At 37.8% G+C, this 22,425-nt stretch overlaps 1 protein-coding gene across 9 annotated transcripts in view; it reads left to right on the forward strand.

Moving 5' to 3' along the window:
- MAP3K4 (mitogen-activated protein kinase kinase kinase 4) overlaps nucleotides 1–22,425 on the forward strand; it is a 70,671-nt gene that overhangs the window by 37,071 nt on the left and 11,175 nt on the right. For 5 of the 9 annotated variants that reach the window (XR_008971885.1, XM_057406893.1, XM_057406890.1 and 2 more), the window contains 11 exons: nucleotides 259–408; nucleotides 1,424–1,585; nucleotides 3,734–3,867; nucleotides 7,158–7,236; nucleotides 9,955–10,033; nucleotides 12,205–12,301; nucleotides 13,191–13,307; nucleotides 17,482–17,582; nucleotides 18,718–18,798; nucleotides 20,305–20,496; nucleotides 21,169–21,239. Coding sequence is in view for 8 of the 9 variants with exons in the window: in XM_057406893.1 (XP_057262876.1) it covers nucleotides 259–408; nucleotides 1,424–1,585; nucleotides 3,734–3,867; nucleotides 7,158–7,236; nucleotides 9,955–10,033; nucleotides 12,205–12,301; nucleotides 13,191–13,307; nucleotides 17,482–17,582; nucleotides 18,718–18,798; nucleotides 20,305–20,496; nucleotides 21,169–21,239 (1,263 nt within the window). In the remaining variant the exon portion in view is untranslated. Of the gene's footprint in view, nucleotides 1–258; nucleotides 409–1,423; nucleotides 1,586–3,733; nucleotides 3,868–6,513; nucleotides 6,603–7,157; nucleotides 7,237–9,954; nucleotides 10,034–12,204; nucleotides 12,302–13,190; nucleotides 13,308–17,481; nucleotides 17,583–18,717; nucleotides 18,799–20,304; nucleotides 20,497–21,168; nucleotides 21,240–22,425 lie in introns of all 9 variants that reach the window. The other 4 variants (XM_057406892.1, XM_057406891.1, XM_057406895.1 and 1 more) reach the window with 4 other exon arrangements.

Genomic DNA, 22,425 nt, shown 5'->3' on the forward strand with positions numbered 1-22,425 from the left:
TCAGAGCTCTGCTTTCCAAAACAAATTCTTACATTTTAATAATTTTCAAAATGTGAGCAAATACTGTGTGGTAATCTATGACTTTCCTTGTTCAGTCGTAGTTTTTTGTCCTGAAGTGTATTACATTACTTGGATAAAAACCTGTTTATTTATGAATGGCTGTTACCTCCATCTGCTCTGAGAAAAATATAATTATTTTGCTTAGATTTTGCTTCTTTGTGTGTAACTGTAAGAACTACTGATATCTTGTATTCCTAGGTTAATAACCTCCTCCTTGTAGTCATTCAATCTGCCCACCTTGTGAGTCAGAGAAAAGCTTTCCAGCAGTCTATTGAAGGGCTCATATCTCTGCACCAGGAACAAACATCAAGCCAACCAATCATTGCCAAAGCTCTACAGCAGCTAAAGGTAGTATCTCAATCAAAATTGATGGTACTTTGCTCACTGATAACTAAATACGTGAAAGGAGACTTGATTGCAGAGCTAATGACATATTCTGCAATTGTAATTTATGCAACCTCTATGGACCTCACTGTCAGTACAATTTTCATTGTGCTTCTGCAAACCGATTGCCTAATGTATTTTTGAGCAGCATTGGTGTAATCATTTTTGCGCTGGGTAAGTGGGACACTAGTCCATAATACAAGAGAAATAATAACAGCAACAGAATGAATACATCTTTCTATGAGAGCACTATTGAATTGAAAGAAAGAGTTTGATTTCATAAAAATGAATTCTGTCAAAATCTGAAAGAATTCTATCAATGATATGCAAGAAACAACTTTTTTTTTCCCACTCTTTGGTGAGGTGTGTTTTGGTTTTGTGTTTTTTTTTTCCTTCTGTGTTTTTTTTTGTGATTTTTTTTTCTTTGTGTGTGTGTTTTGTTGTGTTTTTTTTTTTCCTTTGGTTTTTGTATTTTTTCTGTTTTGTTTTTTGTTTTGTGGTTTGTTTTTTTTTTTTTTTTAGAGGACCAAAAAAGCAAAGATTTGTTAGGTTGAAGTTGCAATGTTAAGTCCCTGCATTTCCCCCGAGTTCAGTAGAAGCTCTGCACACATACCAGGTTGAAAGTACAACCAATGGCTTGGTCATCTTATAGAGAGTAAAACTGATTTCTCGTCTGTCTGGTTTTGGTTGAGTATCTTTATTTTGTGTCATCCCTGCCTCCTCCTGCTGTCTTTCTTTTTAAAGTTAATCTCATTCAAGCAAACAAAATTATAATGCTTCAGTTAATTGGAAGATTTGCTTAGTGCAACTGCTAGAAACTTTCATTTTCCAAAGACTGAATGAATTGTAATGGCCTTACAGTACATTTCCATTTAACGTAATGTAATTGTTAGATTTGTGTTTGCCTTAGTCTTGTCAACTGTGGAATATAAACACTAATTTGATGCCTCACCCATCTCTTTTTATTGTTGTTACTCAGAGTGATGCATTACAGCTATGCAGTAAGATAAGCAGTGCCATTGATAGAGTTGATCACATGTTCACATCTGAGTTTGATGCTGAAGTTGATGAATCTGAATCTGCCACTCTGCAGCAATACTACAGGGAAGCCATGATTCAGGGTTATAATTTTGGGTTTGAGGTAAGGAAGCCAAATCTTAATGACACCTTTTACTTTTGGTAAGAACCAGTTGAAATTTCTGGTTTTGTATTGGTGCAAATAAGGTAACTGTAACTCTGTGGGAATAAGAAGAATTCATAGAATCATTAAGGTTAGAAAAAATATTTAAGAACATGAAGTCCAACCATTAACCTAACATTGCCAAGTCCACCGCTAAACCATGTCCCTAAGCACCACATCTACGTGTCTTTTAAATACCTCCAGGGATGATGACTCCACCACTTCCCTGGGCAGCCTGTTCCAGTGCTTGACAACCCTTTTAGTGAAGAAATTTTTCCTAATATCCAATCTAAACCTTCCTTGGTGCAACTGGAGGCCATTTCCTCTTGTCTTGCTTATTAAATGGGAAAAGAGACCAGCCCCAGCTTTACTACAGCCTCCTTTCAGGTAGTTACAGAGTGTGAAAGGTTCTCCCCTGAGCCTCCTTTTCTGCAGGTTGAACAACCCCAGTTCTCTCATCAGCTCCTAGCAGGACTTGTGTTCCAGACCCTTCACCACCTTTGTTGCCCTTTTCTGGACCTACTTCAGCACCTCAATATGTTTCTTGTAGTAAGGGGCCCAAAACTGAACACAGTATTCCAGGTGTGGCCTCACCAGTGCCCAGTACAGGCAAACACTGGGGCCTTTGTGCCCAAAATGCAGGACCTAGCACTGAGCCTTGTTGAACCTCATACAGTTGGCGTCCGCTCATTGATCCAGCCTGTCCAGATCCCCCTGTAGAGCTTTCCTACCCTTAAGAATATCAACAGTTCCACCCAACTTGGTGTTATCTGCAAACTTACATAGGGTGCACTCAATCCCCTTGTTCAAATCATTGATTAATATATTAAACAGAACTGGCCCCTGTACTGAGACCTGGGGGACACTGCTTGTGACTGGATTTAACTCCATTCACTACCACTTTTTGGGCTTGTTCATCCAGCCAGTTATTTATCCAACAAACAGTACACCCATCCAAGACTTGGACAGCCAGTTTCTTCATCAGAATGCTATGGGAAACAGTGTCAAAGGCTTTACTAAAGTCTCAAAAGACAACATCCACAGCCTTTCCCCCATCCACTAAGTGGGTCACCTTGTCATGGATGGGGATAAGGTTAGTCAGTCAGGATCTGCCTTTCACAAACCCGTGCTGACTGGGTCTGATCACTTCGTTGTCCTGTACGTGCCACGTGATGGCACTCAAGGTGATCTGTTCTTCCCTGGCATCGAAATCAGCCTGACAGGCCTGTAGTTCCCTGTGTCCTCCTTCCAGCCCTTCTTGTGGATAGGCATCACACATTTACTAACTTCCAGTCAACTGGGACCTCTCAATTCTAGCAGAACATCATATAAAGTATATGTTGGTGCAGAAATCTTATGGGAAAATGGTTGTAAAAGAACAAAGAGCTCTATTAAATGCAGACTCCAATTAGCAATGCCTTGGACTTTCAAAAAACTTAAGAACTTAATGATTTCAGGTGTAGTCATTTAAGCTCTGCTAGTTGGCAGTGTATTAAGTGAAATCAGAAGTATCTTTTGATATTGATTCTAATGTGTAACTTGGCTTCTTAACAGTTTTGTCAGCGTAGGATAGCATAATATTGTAAATGAGCCATTCTTAAAAAGCTCACAGTGATTCTTTGTTGTGCTGTGTATAGCTTTTGAGTGCCTACCTTATGAGTGCTGATGAGGAAATGCCATGTTCATGTTGCTTTTGTATACAGGTTTGCTATTTGATTCCTGTAAGCTTTGTAAATGTTTTTTAAGACTGTATTATACTCCAGCATGCTTCTAAGGTTAGTCTTAAAAAAAACCACAACAAAACAGCTGGCATTTCTGTTTAATTTTATAAATGCAGACATACAACTTTTTAATCCCCTAATGCTACCTGCAGTGTACCTAAAAATAGATGCTACTTTGCAGTTCAATCTCTAATTGTAGAATTGAGCTTTTTTTTTTTTTTTCTATAAATATGCAACTGCTTGCATAAAGTGATTTTGTCTAAGACTAGGATGTGACTGTTACTATACTATAGAATTTAGGTAGAGTGCAAATACTCTGGTGTGTATTGCGGATGGTATTCCTGTTCTTATTATTAAGATGTGAAAAGTAATCTTTAGTTTCTTACAGTACCATAAAGAAGTTGTTCGCCTGATGTCTGGAGAATTCAGGCAGAAAATTGGAGACAAATATATCAGCTTTGCCAGAAAATGGATGAATTATGTGCTAACAAAATGTGAGAGTGGCCGAGGCACTCGACCCAGGTAACAGCCAACTTGTTACTACCATAGCAGTTTGTGTTTAAATACCATGCAGGATTTCTCACACTGTGAATAATGCTTTATTGTTTAAAAGTTCTTCTGAACTATTGATTCTTATGGCTCTTAAATTTTGAAAGTAATTTGAATAGTAAATGCATAAAGCCAAGTGAACACTCCAGCTGCTTAGCAGAAGAATGCGGAACTTTTTGCCTTATGTTAGCTGACAGAAAATGGAAAGAAAAAGTGGAGATTGTTAGACCCAGACAACTAAAAGACATTAGGTAAGGGTCACTAGGTTGGAACAAAAGTGCTGTGTGGTCAGGAGTCAATAAAGATTGCAGAATATGCAACAGTAAATCTCTGGGTATTCTGCAGAGAATTCCATGCCAGTTGTGGAAATGTACATATGAAAGCTTTAGCCTCCTGTCCTTCTATTAGTCCTTTCTGAAAGCATCTGAAGTATGGCCTGCAGATGAGGTAGAAGCATTTTCACTCTGGTGAAAACTCTTCAGTTTTATGATTGCAGTAATGGATGGATTTGTGGATTTTGTTTTATTGTAGTCTCAAGTACTTTCTGTCTGTTGTCAGTAGTGTTGTGTCTAGCGATCTCTCAAACTGCTTGCAGCTGGTGCTATGAAACTACTCCTGGGCACTAATGAAAAAAGTTATAATCTTACATCACTTTGAGGATGTAAACAGAGGAACTGGGAAACTGGCCCAAGCAAAATAATACCATTACTTACTTCATTTATTTAGGTGGTTTTGCAGCTGGTATATCAGAAATTTAATAGAATTCTTTTGCATTAAAATAGATGCCTTATCTTGATCTGTGCTAGCAGTTTATATATCAGTGACAGTTTTGTTTTCTTAAAGTATAGGGCTAATCACTCTGTCCTGGAGGTGGTTTGTTCTGCTTGCTGAAAGACAGAAAGAGTGGGTAGCCTGAAGTGGATAGGCTAGTTAGGGTGGTGTGCTAATCTTCAAAACAAAAAAAGAAACAAACAAAAAAGCCCAACCAAAACAAACTTAAAGGATTTGTCAAGTATATTAACAGCAAAAGGAGGATGAAGGTAAAGCAGAGATGAGTAATGCCTTCTTCACCTCTGTCTTTAACACAACTGGTGGCTCCTGGGACTCCTGGAGTCCCGGGTTGGAGTACCACGACTAGGGGAGTGATGAGCCCCTGGCTGACTTTCAGCTTTAACAAGTTTTGCTGCAGCAGTAGAAAACACACAAGTCTGTGGGGCCTCATGGAATTAATTCCAAGGTACTGAAGAAGTTGGTCAGTGTTATTGCAAGACCTCCCTCTGTTATTTATCAATGGCTGAAAATCTGCAGAGGTCCCTCTTGACTGCAAGCTAGCAAACGTTATTCCAATTTTCAAGAAGGGCAAGAAAGAATACCCTGGTAATTATAGCCTGTCAGTCTCACTTCAGTTCCTGGGAAAATTATGGAGAAGATCATTCTGGGAGTTATTGAAAAACACTTCAAAGACAGTGTTATCATCAGTCAAAGTTAACGTGGGTTCATGGAGGGCAAGCCATGCCTTGCTAGCTAAATATACTTTCATGACAAGGTTACATGCTGAGTAGACAAAGAGAAGGCAATAGACATGGTTGGGTTTTTGTGTCTTTCTTAATTATTATTTTGACAGCTTTTGATACCGTCTCCCACAATATCCTGAGCAAAATGTCCAGCATGCAGGTAGATGTGCACAATATGATGGGTGAACAATTGCCTCAATGGCTGGGCTCGAAGAATTGAAGCAAATGGGGTAATATTTGGCAGGTGTTCTCTGGGGCTCAATTTTAGGGCCAGTTCTCTTCAGTGCTTTTATCAGTGATCTGGACATGGGAGTTGAATCCTTAATAAGTAATTTTGACAGTGATACTAAATTAGAAGGAGCTGTTGATTCCCTTGAAGGTACAGAGATCTTACAAGAAAGAATTTGATAGATTATGAGTACTGGGCAGTCATCTTCTGAAATTTAAGAAGTGCCAGATTTTGCAACTGGGGTGGTGTAATCCTGTATGTACATGTAGATCAGAGGCCAAGAGGTCAGAGTGCAGCCCTACAGAAAGGGATCTTGTGGTTCTGGTTGATGGTAAGCTTTATGTGAGTCAACAATATGCCCTGGTGGTGAAAAGGGCCAACCGTATCCTGGGTTGCATTAGGCACAGTATAGCTAGCCAGCTAAAAGAAGTGATTGCCCCATGATAGAGTACCATTGGTGCAGCTTCACCTTGAATATGTGTGCACTTCTGGGCTCCACAGTGTAAGGAGGATGTAAAAATATTACATTGTGTTTAAAAAAGAGCAACAAAGATGGTTAAAGGACTAGAAGGTAAGATTTAATGAGGAGTAATTGAGGATACCAGGTTTGCTCAGCTTAGAGAAGAGGACACTGAGGAATGACTTCATTGCTGTCTATGACTTCCTCATGTGAGGTGAAGCAGAGTGGGAGGCATTGTAGTCCATGAGGAAGCAGCTTAAAGCTGTGTTAAGGGAAGTTCAGACTGGATACTAGGAAAGAACTCTTCACTGACAGGGTGAAACAAGCTTCCTAGGGAAGTGGTCGTGGCCACAGGCGTGTCAGTGTTCAAGAAGCATTTGGACAATGCTCTTATATATATACTGTTTAATTTTTAGGTTGCCCTGCGTGGAGTCAGGAGTTGGACTCTGAGGATTCTTGTGGGTCTCTTCCAACTCAGGATATCCTATGATTCTACTTGCATTTTGTAGGTTGCAGCTACTAATTCTAGTAGGCCTAAGAGGAGGCAGTGAGGAGGAGAGCAGGTGACTGAAGACACAACTTTCTCTAGCCAAGTTACTTTTTTGTTTTACATTACGAATGTAGGCCCTGAAACCACTGATGCCCAGTTACTACTGATCAGATAGTAGTGAAATCATTAGTAGTTTTGTTTCAGAAAGGAGAATTTAGGTAGGGAGCATAGTGGTTTGGCTTGTTGCTCTGAAACATACTACAAGGGAATTGTTGATACTGTTCCTGTAGATAGCACGTATATAGGTTGAGATATATAGCATGGCCTGCTTACTTTATTTGGCAGTGTCCTTGCTAAAATCAGACTTTACCTGAACATAACTGGGCAAATACACAGAATAAATATTTTACCTCTTATATATTGATCCAATTTATTACAAAGATTTTATCATATTTTCCAGAGGAAAAATAATTAATTGCCATTTACTGTTCTTAGATGTTGTTGAAACTCTTATGATAGCTTTAGCCAAAGAGCAATTAATTTTCTTTCTTTTATTTTTCTTTGAGATAGGTGGGCAACTCAAGGTTTTGATTTTCTTCAAGCCATTGAGCCAGCATTTATTTCAGCTCTGCCAGAAGATGACTTCTTGGTATGGAATGAGTTATTCTGCTTGTTGATTATTTCTAAGTGCTTGTGAAGCTATCAGTATATGTTTTCAGAGATATTTTTTATGAAACAATGTCTGAATATAAGTGCTGTCTGAAACAACTGCTGTTGTATATTACTGTTGATGTTGATCTCATAAAATCATAGAATCATGGAGTCAGCAAGGTTGGAAAAGACCTTTAAGACCATCAAGTCCAACCATTACCCCAGGACTGTCATGCCTAAACCATATCACTGAGGGCCTCATCTATACGGTTTCTAAACACTTCCAGGGATGGTGATTCCACCACTTTCCTGGGAAATATGTTCCAATGCCTGATTACCTTCTCTGTGAAGAAGTTTTTCCTAATATCCAATCTAAACTGCCCCTGGTGCAACTGGAGGCCATTTCCTCTTGTCCTATCACTTGTTACTAGGGAGAAGAGACCGACTCCCGCCTCGCTACTGCCTCCTTTCAGGTAGTTTGTAGAGAGCAATAAGGTCTCCCTTGTGCCTTTTTCAGACTAAAAAAACCAGTTCCCTCAGTTGTTTCTCACTCAGTTCCCTCACCCAGATCATCAGTGAAGATATTAAACAGCACTGGCCCTAACCAAGCCCTGAGGGACACCACTAGTGACCAGTCACCAGCTGTATGTGATACCATTTACCACCACTCTTTGGCCTTGGCCATCCAGCCAGTTTCCAGCCCAGGCAAGAATACATCTCTCCAGGCCATGAGCAGCTAGTTTCTCCAGGAGAGCACTTCTCTATTTTGTAAGATTCTGAGTAGAGCAGTGAATAGGGTGTGTTTGTGACCATTGCCATTAATGTTTTCAATTTGCTGGTACATCTTAGGAGGTTATTTTCCTGTGCCTCTTGGGAAATTTGATGGCAGCTTTTTTTTAGAATTACAGTTTATAATTGTCATAATAAATTTCAAATAAGATTCTGACTCTTAGTTAACACCTGGAATTTATTTATAGGTATGAATACAAAGTGACAGTTGTTTAAAGGTATTTCTTCAAATTGTGCCAATGTGAAACATACTTTAAAGCATCTTTCTTTTGTTTTTATTGTGGAAAAAAAAAGCCCCAGTATACTAAAGCTGGCTTTCTCTGTGCTCTGCCTTCCTCCTTTTCCTGTGGAAGTAAAATTCTGAGAATTTATTTCTCTGGTCTTGGTACAGTCCTACAGAGAAGTGAAAGCACAGTTGCCACAAAATAGCAGAATGTGAGTGATAGCACCTCTGATTTTTATTAATTTCAGGATGTGTTATGAAATGCCAACCACATTAATCTTGCATAATACAGAAACAATATAGTTTAGTATTTTTTCACATGTATTTTTATCAACAGCTCTCAACTAAGTTTTGTTTTAGTCCCGTATGTGTTGCTGGGAAAGGGTTGTCTGCCTAGATGGCGGAGTTAAGCTTGTATTTGAAATACACTGATACTTTAGCTTCAAGAAGTAGCCGCTCAAAACTATTTGTGTTGACACAATTTCTGAATAAGACACTGAAAAAGTGGGAGAGAAAGGGGGAACCCAAAACCTTAGCTGCATTTCCGAACTTCTGCTTTCTTAAACTGGATTTCAGTCTTGGAGAGCATCACTTGAAATCTCTGATTAATCTGACTCCTGTATGAAACAGGCCACAGCATTTCACCTAGAAATGTCTATGTGAATCCTAATCCTTTATTTAGATAATACCCGGTGTCACAGGAGAATTGCCGTCTGGATTTAAAGCTGAAATTCTTGCTCAGTCTGGGTTGGAAAAACACTTTTTTCTTTTTCTTTTTCTTTTTCTTTTTCTTTTTCTTTTTCTTTTTCTTTTTCTTTTTCTTTTTCTTTTTCTTTTTCTTTTTCTTTTTCTTTTTCTTTTTCTTTTTCTTTTTCTTTTTCTTTTTCTTTTTTTTAACTAGCTTCAAGTTCCATGTCTTCACTAAGTTTTTGAATTTCTGGAAGCAGTTTTGATAGTCTGAATGAGTGGTGTATAGAAATGGCCTTTACAACAGCTATACCAAAGAACATAATTCTGATTCCTTATTGTGAAGATACATCTTATCCCTGGTTTTCTGACAAATAAATTGAATCAGAGGAAGATTTAGTAACTTGTCTGAGGTTGCATACACAGTGAATAGTACACCTAGTAATTCCGCTCAGATTGCCTGAGCACCACCAGTTCAGTGGTTCTAACTATCAAAGATTCATGAAAGATTTGCTAACTTCAAGGGTAGATAAGTAGATTTACGTAGTGCTTCATATTTGTTGTTCTGCAGACTTCTGTCTTGTGATTCATGCCATCATACTCTCACCCATTTGGGTGTTTCTTCTTGGGGTGGGAAGAGAAGGTAGTTGCAGCTTTTTTTCCAGTAAGCTTGGTGTTTAGTTTTATTAGCAACAGATATTTTTAAGTTCCACTAGCTTTATATTATGAAATGTTCTTTATGATGTATCATTGTTCAGTTCTTACAGTTACATAGTTTTGACAAGGTCAAAAGGCAACACAAAACTAAGACTTCATAGCTTAAAAAAAATAAAATCAATGAAATCAAAACTCTAATGTGGATCCAAAATTTTAATGTAATTGAAAGAATGCAGGTAGGGGTGCTTACTTGACAGATTATATATTTAACCAATGTAATTTTGTTACTGTGAGATTTAGCATATGACTGTTAACTCTCTTGTAGCATAAAACATCACTTTTTCTGTTTGTCTTTTTTAGAGTTTACAAGCACTGATGAATGAGTGCATTGGCCATGTTATTGGAAAACCTCACAGTCCTGTAACAGGTTTGTACCTTGGTAAGGCAGAAGTTACTGGCCTTCATTCTGGAGCTTTGCTGCTATGGTTGCAGAATTTTGGTTGTAAAGTACTTGTAAAATGCTACAAATACCAATAAAAGTATTTTTAAGCTTTTTGTGAATGTTGATACAAAACCGTTATTGCCTGACATGTAAATACATGGTGGTTTTAGTCAGGAAGTTAAAATGCTTTACAGATGCTTTCCTCTGATTTGGTCCTTGAATTCTTGCGGATGTTGTAGAAAAGGATTGTGCTTTTTAAAGGCTGGCTAAAGAAGTAATTAAAACTTTAAGGAGGTAGTAGTAACTCCTTCTCCCAAAATTTCGTTATGGTGCTGTAGACATTTACACTTCTGATGGACTTTATATTATAGAGGGTACAGAGGAGTTATACCTGGGGGCTTGACAATAGAGCTGTGGGAAATAGTTCTCCAAATCACAGAAATTGTCATAGTGTAAAAAATATCCTTGGCATTAGAGTGAAATCAACATATTTCATTGTTTATCTTGAGAAAAGGATGTTTCCTCAGCTGTGTTTCCCTTTTCTGTATTTCTTTCTCAGCACCGTTTCCCTCTTCCTCCTCCCAGGTCCATTGACTGTTTTAGCTTTCAAAATAGCATGTCATCTTTTCTTTCTCCTGATGTCCACTTCCTGGATGGGTTGATGGCAGAAGGCACATTGATTTGACTTGGGCAAAAGGAGGTTTTTCAGTATTTCAGGAAAGTTTCAGTTTTGATATAATTTTGATGAGAAACCTTTACAGCTGAGAAACCTTTCATAATGAAAGTCAGTCCAATTCTGTGGAAAGAAGCATAGTCTAAAATAATTCAGGCAAATTCTGTACTGTGATGTAAAATCTGTATATTTGCTTTTGATACTGTTGTTCAGAGAAAGGCCCATGTTAGGTAAATCACTAGCGTGATGATCCAAAATTATGGAAACTCTCATAAATGCTATTGCAGAGCAGATCATGCGAACTAAATTACTTGACAGCTTTTGGCTCAGAGGCGTGGAGAGAGAGTGACAAAGAAGGACGGCATGGCGCAGAGTTGAACAGCAGGCTGAAACTTCAATACATAACAAAACATAAACTGTATCCTGGCTGCAGATGTTGCAGATACCCCTTTCTATTTTGTGATCAAGAGAAAAATAAGAATTCTTAGTTCCATTTGCATACCCTTTTAGGGACTTAAACCCACTGTGATCTCTACCTCTTTCCGCAAAGCTGAGGATCCAGCTGCGTTCATGCTGCTGCCTGTAGGGGATCTCCTGTGTTTTATCCTGTCTTTTTACGTTGAGAAACAGCATGTGGTCCACCCAATTGGGTTAGGTTACGCCTCTGGATCTTCTGCTACTGTCCTTGTGAATTGTAACAGGACAGCCAACACATGGCCCTGGTATCTTTTACTGGTAATGCAAACAAAGCAGAAACTCAGCTTGCTGTGATTAACCTAGCCTGGCAAAAAGTGCTGGCTCGTATTTTGATTGGGCATCTTGCAGTGTGACTGCCACAGTACTTTTCTGGCTAGTGAGGAGGGAGGAGTTGAGGAAAGCAGAAGATGCTGCAGACTATTCTTACAGGCTAAGCATGAGAATAGTGATGGCTCACTTAGGTTTGACCCTCTCCTTTTGTACCACTTCCTTGGGGCAGACTGTTGTGTTGGGCATTAATATAGGTAGAATTGTCATATGTGGGTTTTTTTCCCAGCTCATTTTGCTTTCTGTTAGTGTCTGAGAAAACTAATCCTGATGAAAAGGAACATAATAATCCTGTTTGCTTTTTAATTATTTAAATTGTTTAAAACAGTTTAGTTTGTTAATATTGATTTTACAATAAGATTAAAAAATAAGCTTAAGTCTGTGAAGCTGAAATAGTGAAGATATAGTTAAGAAATTACAGCTCTTCTAATTGCTATTTTTTAATTCTCTGGAAAATGTTCCTTATTTTATAGATGACTTACATGATACAATAATATGAAAAGTATTCATACAATTGATTTATTTTAAATTTGAATAATTCGTATTTTTCTTAAAGGATAGGAAAAAATTATGTGCCAGTTCATACTTAGCTTTATCAAATAGGAATTTGTTTTAATTTTCTGTCTTGAAATGGCCCTAACAGTGTCTTTCTGACATCTGAATAAATGTTCTACCTTTTTTATGTTTACAGCTATTCATCGAAACAGTCCCCGTCCTGTAAAAGTACCTCGGTGCCATAGTGATCCACCAAATCCTCATCTTATCATCCCCACACCTGAAGGCTTCAGGTATTTAGCATTATACAGATTTGTAAATTGGCTTATCCTCCCTTGCTATGCTGACAGTAAGGGTAACACCTTTTCTGTTGAAGACAAAGAAAGTAGAAAAAATTAGCGTGTTATCAATCTGAATTGTATAAATATGCATTTAATGACAATGTAGTTCCTTACTTTCCTCTACTCCCTTTATTTTACAGTTTTTATTGGTGCATGCTTTCTGTCTTTGAAGTCATTCTTACCCTCTTTGCCTTTCTTGAGAACTGTGTTTCAATGTAACAAGCTTTAATTCACTGAAACCTGGTCATTAACAAGACTTCTGTTTCCTTCCCCACTTTGAATGTCTGCGTATGTGCCCACAACGGTGCTTTCTATGGTTTAGCGTAGATTTTTTAAAATGTAGCATTTTGGAATATGGTGGCATTTCTGCATCATTACCAACCCGATATGAAGCAACTTAAAACACTGGATGGTTTTGCTTACTCTTGAAAGAGTTGACATGAGAATTAATGCAAAAATAGTTTTAAAAATCTCAAAAAGAACTTTGCAGTGCATATCTTTACACAATCGGAGGGCCTTGGTTTTTAAGATCAGCACAGTGTCATACTCTACACTTGACTTTGTTGTTGTTTTGTTTGAAGTTGCTTAGATGTTGGCAGCAGCTAGCTCTACTCTAAAGATATAGGGATTTTTCTTTCGAAGATTATTATTATTATTGTATGTATTGACAGCCCCTGAAGGTCCTGAGACACAGAATTACGTCTTTATGTACTAGAAAACCCTTTAAAATCAGGCCTTATCATGCACACTTCAAAATTTGACTTTTAAAATAAACCTTCAATTCCATACGTTTTTATTTTTTTTTCCAAACTGTTTCCTGAAGTTTTTCTTCTTGCCACAGCACGCGGAGTGTCCCTTGTGATGCACGGAACCATTGCAGCATAGCTGTCAGTCGCCCCTCTCCCGTTGGTAGCGACTCAGCTCAACCCAAACCCGTCAGCAGTGCAAATGATACCAGGTAGCTCCACTCCATGATGTAGCAGCCTCATTCTACTTACATCACCCATATAACCTTTCCACATACTTGCATCCTAGTAGATCATTTGCACTGTGTTTTTCCGTCCCATCATGTCTTCCACTGGCTCCTTCATTCATGTTTGACTTGAGCAGAATCTTCTTAGGCATAGATGATAAGACTGCTTTCAGACTTAAAATGCCTGAACCATATGGTAGTTAAAGTGTGCAGTTCTGATGTAGATTACAAATTTGCTCAGTAAAAATATCTGTGAAATTAAAGTATGGCAGTCAGTTCATTGGTATAACTTTACTAAATAATTAGTATTGATAACTAACACTTTGCACTAAGATGACTGTAAGATGCAAATAAACCCAAGGATTTTTTTTTTTGTTTTTATGTGAGCTAACTGTTTTGATATTGTCTGCTATAAATATTTGGAAGTACTGTGTAGTGGCAAACTCAGAATTAAACACGTAACATTTCAGGAAGGTGGGTTTTTTGTTTCTTGCTACGCCTTTGGCTTCTTAGGGCTATGCAGCATAAAGTTAATATGAAAGAAACCATTCCTGTACCAGGATATGCAACAGAAACCACTCCCGTATTGTCTGTTTGCAGAGGTCACAAGTGAATTTTTTGGCAGACCTAGGTTAGTATCTTTCATGCTTTTTGGCCTCTGATTTGGCTGTTATGTTTCAGACTGTTGGTGTTCTTTCTTCCCGTCCCAGTCAGACCATTGACAAGTCTCTCTTTTTTCCCTTCACTCCTGACCATGAAAATCCTGCTATTCACACAATGATACCATCTTAGGGTTTGTAAATAGCTTTTTGGATTTTTATTTCTACTGTAGAGTACCAAAAACTCACTTGTACAAGAAATTTTTATGAATGGAGACACATGATCTGTTTCACACAGCCACAGAGAAGAGAAAGAACAGGTAGTGAAGGACAACAGCTTGATGGTGACCAAAGTGAACTTAGATATGACTTGATTATGAATTATTATTATTATTATTTTAATAAATAATTTTCAGTTGTTAGACACCAAATCATCATGGTTTATAGATTTGTTTCCGGATGCCCAGCAGAAGCATGCAGTAAGTTCTTAAGAGGGAAGTTACCACTTTTTATAAAAAATCTTTTCTGCAAGTCTTTTCAGTTAATTTTTATGGTAAGATGTGATTTACACTCTGCAGTAGCTTCCAGATGTACACCTTGTGAGTCTGGGCCCCTTATTTTGATTGGAAATATATCCAGAATTTTTGTCATTCAAACTACTTATATTTATTATACGTATTATTAGTCTCCAGCTCTATGCACTTGAAAAGCCCTTTTCAAGTAATGTTGTAGGGAATTTTCACTGAGAAGATTCTGGCATCTTTAGAAGCTGACAGGGTGATGGTTAATTAGGATTTATGATTTTGAAAATGCAGAGTTTGTTCATTTAATAATTAGTCTCTACACAACATATGAAGGGTATTTTTTTCCTAGAATATGTAGAGCTCTTTGAGCCAAGGAATATCTTTGAAGTTAGTTTTTCAAGAGGGTGATAGGAAGCTAGTTTTTAATACTTGTAGGCTTTGATGTGATTTTGTACCACTCTGTCAGGTGGCATTTTATACACAACTGTCAAGTTTATAAATTGACACACTTGAATACAGCGTTATATTCTTCTAATGTTTTCTTCATATTTGTCCTACACAAATACCAATCAAAGTGTAAAGTTCGGCATTTTGACAGTTTCTTCTAGTTCAAGAAAATAGTCATTAGGAAGAAATGAGAATTTTGCTCCTTAGCTGCAATCAAATGCATGATAGTTTTATGGATTGTAACACAAAAGTTGATATGAATGCAGCATTTTAGTCAAATTGCCTCGGTCTGTAACTCAGGGACTTGTATTTTCCTCAGAGCTCTCAGTTTTTTACTTTTCTGATGGTTGTTAATAAATCGTCCCATGATTTTTTTTTCCTGAGCACTGCGTGGATTTTTAACTAGCGCTGCTCAACCCTCTGGATTATCTTGGGAGAATTCAGAGAAAAAGTTATTAAGAATTATTAAAGCAGAGACAGAGTTTTGGAGGCTCTTAGGGGTTTTTAGGAGTTTTGTTTATTGAGGAAGGCAAACTATTGCAAGGTGATGTATTTATAGCAAATTCTTGTTTTTAATATAGTCAAAGTTGCAAATGGAATCTGTTGGATCAAGAGAGTGTTTTCTGGTTTTGTATGCAAGGTGTGGGGCCCAGCTGCTGGGCTACCACAGAAACAGAAACTTTGTACACTTTCCAGAAATTCTTTAGGCGCCTGTAACGTGATTGTAGGCATTAAATATCTACAAAAAGTTGAGTGTAGGAACTTGATAAATCAGATGCACGAGGCAGCGTGTAGTGCACAAATGCCACCATAGTTCTGCTGAAGTTTCTCTTAAAAAAATGAAAAAAAAAAAAATTAAAATCAATGTAATACAACTAGAAAGCAAAGTCCAAGGTAGCAGTTCCTGGTTGTTTTCAGTAAGCTTTTGGTTGGTTATTCATTTTGCACTGTGTTCATACTAATGACCTTTAATGTTAATTTTCTGAGCTAGCTGGGGGTTATTATTCATCATTTTATATTTATCCAGGACTGAGCAGAAATTTAGCAAGTCGTCTTCTTTTTTTACTCTATTTCTTTGCCTAATAACATGCGCACAATCTTTCTGGACACAAACAGTGAAAAATCTGGGTGGCAGAGATGAGCATGAAATGGATTTTAAACACCTGCATTCAAAGCTATAATACTTAAGGTCCTCTGTTTAGCTACTGTCTCATTTTAGAGGTGGTTTAGCTTTGCTTGTTTTTAAGGTCTTTGTGCATCTAGAATTGTTGCTCTGTATGTGCTGAGAATAACCTCAGCCTTCTTGCTGATTAAAACCACAACTTCCTGAAGAGTACTGAGTATTCTCACTAGCTCAGGTTCAGTTCCTCTTCAAACTTCAAAGATTTAGTTGGCAGTAATAGGGAAGGCAAAGCAAACACTCTACTGAGAACATTCTCATGGGAATAGGGTAACTTGGGTTTTGGCTTCTGTTCTTAAGATTATGAAGTTTGCATCTTTTCTTTTTCTCTCTTTCTCTCTTTTTTCTTTTTCTTCTTTTTCCTTTAATAAACCCCCCAAACTATTATTAGATAATAATTGGGTACTATTCAGAAGCAACTTTAGAGCGGTAGGGAAGCCCTCTCATAGGTGTGTGCACGTTGTGATGCCAAGTATCTTTCATCCTTTTGTAGCTGTTAAATCCTTCACTGAAATCTAACAGTGTTTCTCTTTCCAGTAGTGTTTAGCTCATACCTCTAAAGCATTATGTTAAAGGAGGCATCAGTCACACATCTTCCCCACCATACTTTAAAAATTGAAAGGCACCCTTATGCAAAAGGGACTTAATATAGAAAGACTGCCATGAGAGAATGATGGGTCTAAAACATGAGTGGATTGATTAATGTCTTGGGCTGGAGAAACGTGCCTGAAGATTTAAGGGTTTAAGACTCATTTCTCTCAGTGTTATTTTCACGTTCTGTTCAGCATGCTTGTTCATCTGGGACTTATTCTGAGGTATCTTATTCTACTCTGTGCTGTCTGGAAGAGCTAGGGCTTCCAAATAGTCAAGTTGCTGTCATTTAACACTGTCCTTCCTGTCAGCTTGCTTATGGCTTTTCCCACTAGTTTTATCTTAATGACTGTGGACTATGACTATTTGCAGCTCACTAGGAGCATATGAATTCAGTTGCCACCCTTCATCTGATAATGTGGCTCACATTATCATCCAGCTGAATCATTTCTGATTGTATATCCAAACCTGGCACCAGCTATGTCCTGCAGCAGCTGTCTTAGTAGTATGTTCCAAGTCATTAAAATGCATTCTGTGTTATGGGCAAGTAACAGTTGCGAGTAGTTTGGGCTTTTGAAGCTTAGGGGGTTTTCACAGAGTGGCATGACTAAAATAATGTAAAAGTCTTCATTTGGGGGAAAAAATAGCATAGAAAGAGCTTTTAATTTACCTCTTGGCATCGGGTTTTCTTTCATGTTACTTCCATGGTTCATATCCTAGGCTTCAGAGATTCTTTCTCTTTAAACTGCCGTTAAATTGTCACTATTAGTTATTTAGTGTAATGCTAAGTTAATTAGTACAATGGCTCTTTTTAACAGGGGTTCCAGTGTCCCTGAAAATGATCGACTGGCTTCAATAGCAGCCGAGTTGCAGTTCAGATCTCTTAGTCGTCATTCCAGTCCTACTGAAGAGCGAGAAGGTGATTGTCACAGTAACAGATTGTGACCTGGATGTGCAGATGATTTATGGCGTTTACATATTTCTCTCTGTTTCCAGTTCTGCCTCTTTCCAATTTTTTTTTTTCACCTTTTTCCATTCAGAAATCTTAGATTTTTAACTTCTGGGCTTATACTGTCAGAGTAAGTTCCTCTATTTTCAGAAACATCCACTATTCTCTTGCCTTTCATATTGTTTCTGAATTGTAGCCGAAGGAATTTCCTGGTATCTTACTAAGTTACAGTGTCCAAAATGAAATTAGTAACATGATTGCTGAATTATAGTAACTTTCTAAATGCTGTTAACGAGGTATGAACTGGAGCTATCAGAACAGTGAAGTTTTCTCTCCAGTTCTTTAACTTCCGCTGCAATATTCATCTTACAAATACTTGCTGTTATTTGCATTCTGGAAGAGGGGACAGGGTGTGTGACTTGATCTACTGAATCAGAGCTTCTCCTTCAGGTTTCCCCAGTCCCTGTATATGTGGTATTAATTACATCAAATACCTTGAAATGTTGATTGTTAAGACAGTGTGTTCTGTGCAAACTAAAATGAAGTACAAAATCGCAAGTGAAGTAGAGTTGATACTGTGGTCATCCTTCAAAATGAAGTGGATTTTGAAGAAAGAATGGCCTTAAAAATTTATACTAAGAGGTGTGGGGATTTTTTTGTTGGTTTGTTTGCTTTCTTTTAAGCAGATGTTGAAAATACTGTCTGCCTCATGCTTATTTCCTTTTATATATCTGTATGAATAGGAAACTGGCTTAGTTTGGAATGAATACAGGTCTTTTTCTAAGGAACTTTAAAAGATTTTTTTTTCCTTCAAATTTCTTACGTATTTGATTAAGTGCCCTGACTTGGAAGTGCTTCCCTCAATTGGGAAGGAGATCTCTGTTCCTGTATAAATTAAATCCTATTTCAGGATAGCTTTCACAATTTGTTTTCTAAAGATAAGTAATCTTGTGAGTTCAACAACATACATTGCTATATGGCTGCCTCATATACTTGTAGGGTGTATTAGTCCTGATATGTAACATCTCAGGTTCTGCTGAATATAATGGCATAATTCTTAATATGAGATAAATCCACTTCTATGCTCACAGTATTTTTTCTCTAGAACCATCATATCCAAAAGGAGATTCAAGTGGCTCTTCCCGGCGGAGCTGGGAGCTCAGAACTTTAATCAACCAGACCAAAGGTAGGTGTTTAGGAGTCACTTTGATGTAATATTTATCAAACTAATGCTGCAATAAAAGGCTGAATCTTAATGCTGATTGTAAAGAGATTTTCACTGCTTTTTAGATAGAAAAGGGAAAAACCAAAATTCTGATTGCAGGTAGAATAGCTTACAAAATCACAAGGTGTACTCTCTGAGGCAGGAGAAATTAAACTTCGTGAAGGTTACATCTTTTCAGTTCCTGAAAGATGCTAGCAGTGTTTGTGTTTACAAAATTAGCACATTTATTACTATAGGAATTGAGGACATTTGCTGTCCCTGCTCAGTGCCCAGTTATGAATTGCATGAGAGTAGGAAGCACTTCCTCACTTTCTGAGATCTCTTCCCCAGTATGGGATTTTCTTACTGTGGGTGTCTAACAGCATGTGATCCTGACTGTTTCCTGAATTCAAGGCTGTTGCGGGGTCCTTCCTCTCTGTCCTGTTGCTTATTTTCATGAAACATAAAGTAACTGAATTACTTGTGAGACTGCTATACCATACAGAAATATACGTGTAGCTTGCTTGCATGTATTCTGGCAGGGTGGAATCTCATGAAATGTTAGAAGAAAGTTTTCTGTCGTATGAAATCTGGTCTCATTAGGTGGCTCAGGTAGAACACAGGAAGAACAGTACTTTTTTTTCCCTGAAATCTAAAAGGCTTATTTTTTTGTTCAGAACATAAACATTGAAGGAATTGAGTTTGTTTAAACTAGGAAAGTAGAGTGAAGGAAAACCTGAGAATTTCAAGAAGGCTGTTGCAATGGGAACTGGTTTTACTGTTCAGAGATTTTGGTTTAAAACAACGAGGCAGATTTGGTGTAGATGAAGTGGTATTAATGTGTGGGCACTAGAGTATGTCATTTAGGAGTATCAGTATCTCCATCTTTTGGAGGCTGTTAGAAACAGGTTGGACTACTGTCAGTCAACAGTGACAGATACGTAATTTTGGTCATTTACAGGGAGGGGATAAATTAATGCTTCCCTGAGATTTCTTCCAGCCTCACTCATAAGGATTCTGTTTCATGATAAGATGTGAAAGCTGGAGTTATCTGGTACCACTAAATCTCTGAAATAACAGATACTGAGTTTTCCAAGAAACCTCTTATATCTCTGTATAGCACAGCTTAACCTGTCCTTCTTTCCTTGCTGCTCTTAGCGACCCTAATATATTTCCACTATCTGTTGGTGGTTAGTTACAGGCTAAGTGCAGACAAGTGTTCCATTTCATACGTTTAATTTCCTTGAATCAAGTAAGAGATGACTGAAAAAGTACCAGTACTCATTTTACTTTAGTTTCATATTTGATTTGTAAGTGATAGTTTAATATGTGATTGCTAAAATGTTTTATGCTTTTCCTGCACCTTAAGTTAGACTCACAAAATAGGTGTCTTCTAACTTAGGTCACTTCACGTGATACCAAAAGGTAACAAAATATAAACACAGCGAATATTTCTCAATCAAGGAAATTGTTCATCACTCTTTTTAGACACTGCTTCCAAGCAAGCACCGATTGAAGCTGTTCAAAAGTCTGTTCAGTTGTTTGAAGAAAGGAGATACAGAGAGATGAGGAGGAAGAACATCATTGGCCAAGTTTGTGACACACCGAAATCTTACGATAATGTCATGCATGTAGGTTTGAGAAAAGTGACTTTCAAGTGGCAGAGAGGAAACAAAATTGGTACGTTCATTATACCTTCATTCGTCAGGCTAAAATACCAACCTTAGTATTTTTGAAGGAGATCTAAGGCTATCTTTCGAAATCTTGGGTCTCCATGTAGGTAATACCAATTTTACTGGAATCAGAAGGTTAAAATACTATTGCAGCTAGGACTTCCTTTATGCAGAACTTCAGTGAAGTTTTCACTGGTCAAATAGCAGGAAACAACAAGAAAGAAGAGGAGGATTTGGTTAGGACAATTAGTTAGGTATGAACCTGTGATTCCTGCATGTGTTTAACTCTGTGAGATGGTTGACGAGTTCTGCTTTTGGAAGAACTAGAAATACAAATGGAAATGAGCACAAACTTTGGGACTTCATTCACCAATATTATTGTTTTTCCCCTGTATGATCATTGCTGATCAGGCTTGGGGTTTGTGGGAAAAATCCTTGTATTCATGAGAAGTTATCTTTCAGGTCAGGCTGTTAATGTAGTGTTTTTACCTTTAATCAGCTTGAATTCAGGACTATGAACGTAAAAATAGGTGTAACAGGTTAAAAGCTACTTAAATTCTTACATTGAAAGAAAGGTAAATAACTTCGGCAAGCTGATTCCAGTGATGTTTTCTCGTTGCAGTTGATGTTCACGTTGGTTATTGAATGTAGTATCATTTTTCTTATTTTAATCCTGCAGGTGAGGGCCAGTATGGGAAAGTCTATACGTGTATCAGTGTTGACACTGGAGAGCTGATGGCTATGAAGGAAGTGAGTACTTGTACAAGAATCACTGCTGCCCTTGTGGGTTTTTTGTTTTTTTTTTAAACCGAATGTTCATGACTTAGCAGATATGAAGGATTTCTGAACACTGTTGCTAGCTGAGAAAGGGCAGGAAGGCAAATGTTTCTTCATGTAGCCACACAGGCTCTTATCGCTTGTTCCTCTTAAGTTACTTAAGCTTTTTCTTTTCACTTTACAACTTCCAATTTAAATGTATGTGAAATGGATAGGTTTCAGAGGGATGTTGTGAACTAAATGAAAGCCTGCTTAATATATAAGAGCTCCCCTTAAGAGATCTTCAGTTATTTTGGAAAAGAGTTTTCTGGTCAGTGAAGTCTGTACACAAACTTACATTTACTTTGCAGGTTTTCCTTTCACATTTTATTCCTTTTTTCTTTACTCCTTAGAGCAGAAGTGTGGCATCAAATTTTTTCAGCTTCTCCTGTAGTTTAAGTAAGCTAAGCTGAGTCACAGAACTGTTGACTAACCTGGTGGGTACAGAAAATTTGTCAGGGTAGAAGCAAGTAAAGCTGTGTAGGTGCAGAGATCTGTTTTCCTACAGCACCTTGCCTGTTAAAATATTTGTATTGTTTAGTTTTATGGCATTTCTACATCTTCAGACAACTGTGGGCATCAGCTGTTCACAGCAGTTGCCATACCAGCCATTTGATGCTGAAGCAGTTATATTTCATGAGCCAGTTCTGCCCCCCTCCCAGTACGTATGTGATCTGAAAGGTTTGGACAAGCAAGACTGGTCTTACGCTTAACTTCTTGTACCATAGTCATTCATTAATACCAACACTTGAAATCTTGTTGTTGTCGAGTTGTTTCTTTTTTTCTTAAAATTAAATAACGTTTCTCCCCCCATTGGTAGCACTCAGCTTCTGGAATTCAAAGTTGCTTTCTAGGTGCGAGTACTTTTTACAGGTTAACATGTGTGTGCTGTTTAGCAGAAGCTCAAATAAATCAAGTGGATCCTCTTTCACAGACACTTTACTAGGAGGCTGAATATGCAGTGTGCCGCCTTTTCCTGTAGTTTTTTTAACTTCCAGAATTATCTATTTATTTTTAAGCTAGTTAACGATACTGCATTCCCCCCCCCCCCCCCCCGTGAGATTTCTTTACTGTCTAAAAATCTCTTCAAAGTGTAGTGGAGAAGCTTTGCAACAGAGTA

Source organism: Pezoporus wallicus, unplaced genomic scaffold (assembly GCF_028554395.1).
Source record: "Pezoporus wallicus isolate ANWC-B61680 ecotype Strahan unplaced genomic scaffold, APGP_CSIRO_Pwel_v1 scaffold_6362, whole genome shotgun sequence".
Taxonomy (NCBI): Eukaryota; Metazoa; Chordata; class Aves; order Psittaciformes; family Psittacidae; genus Pezoporus; species Pezoporus wallicus.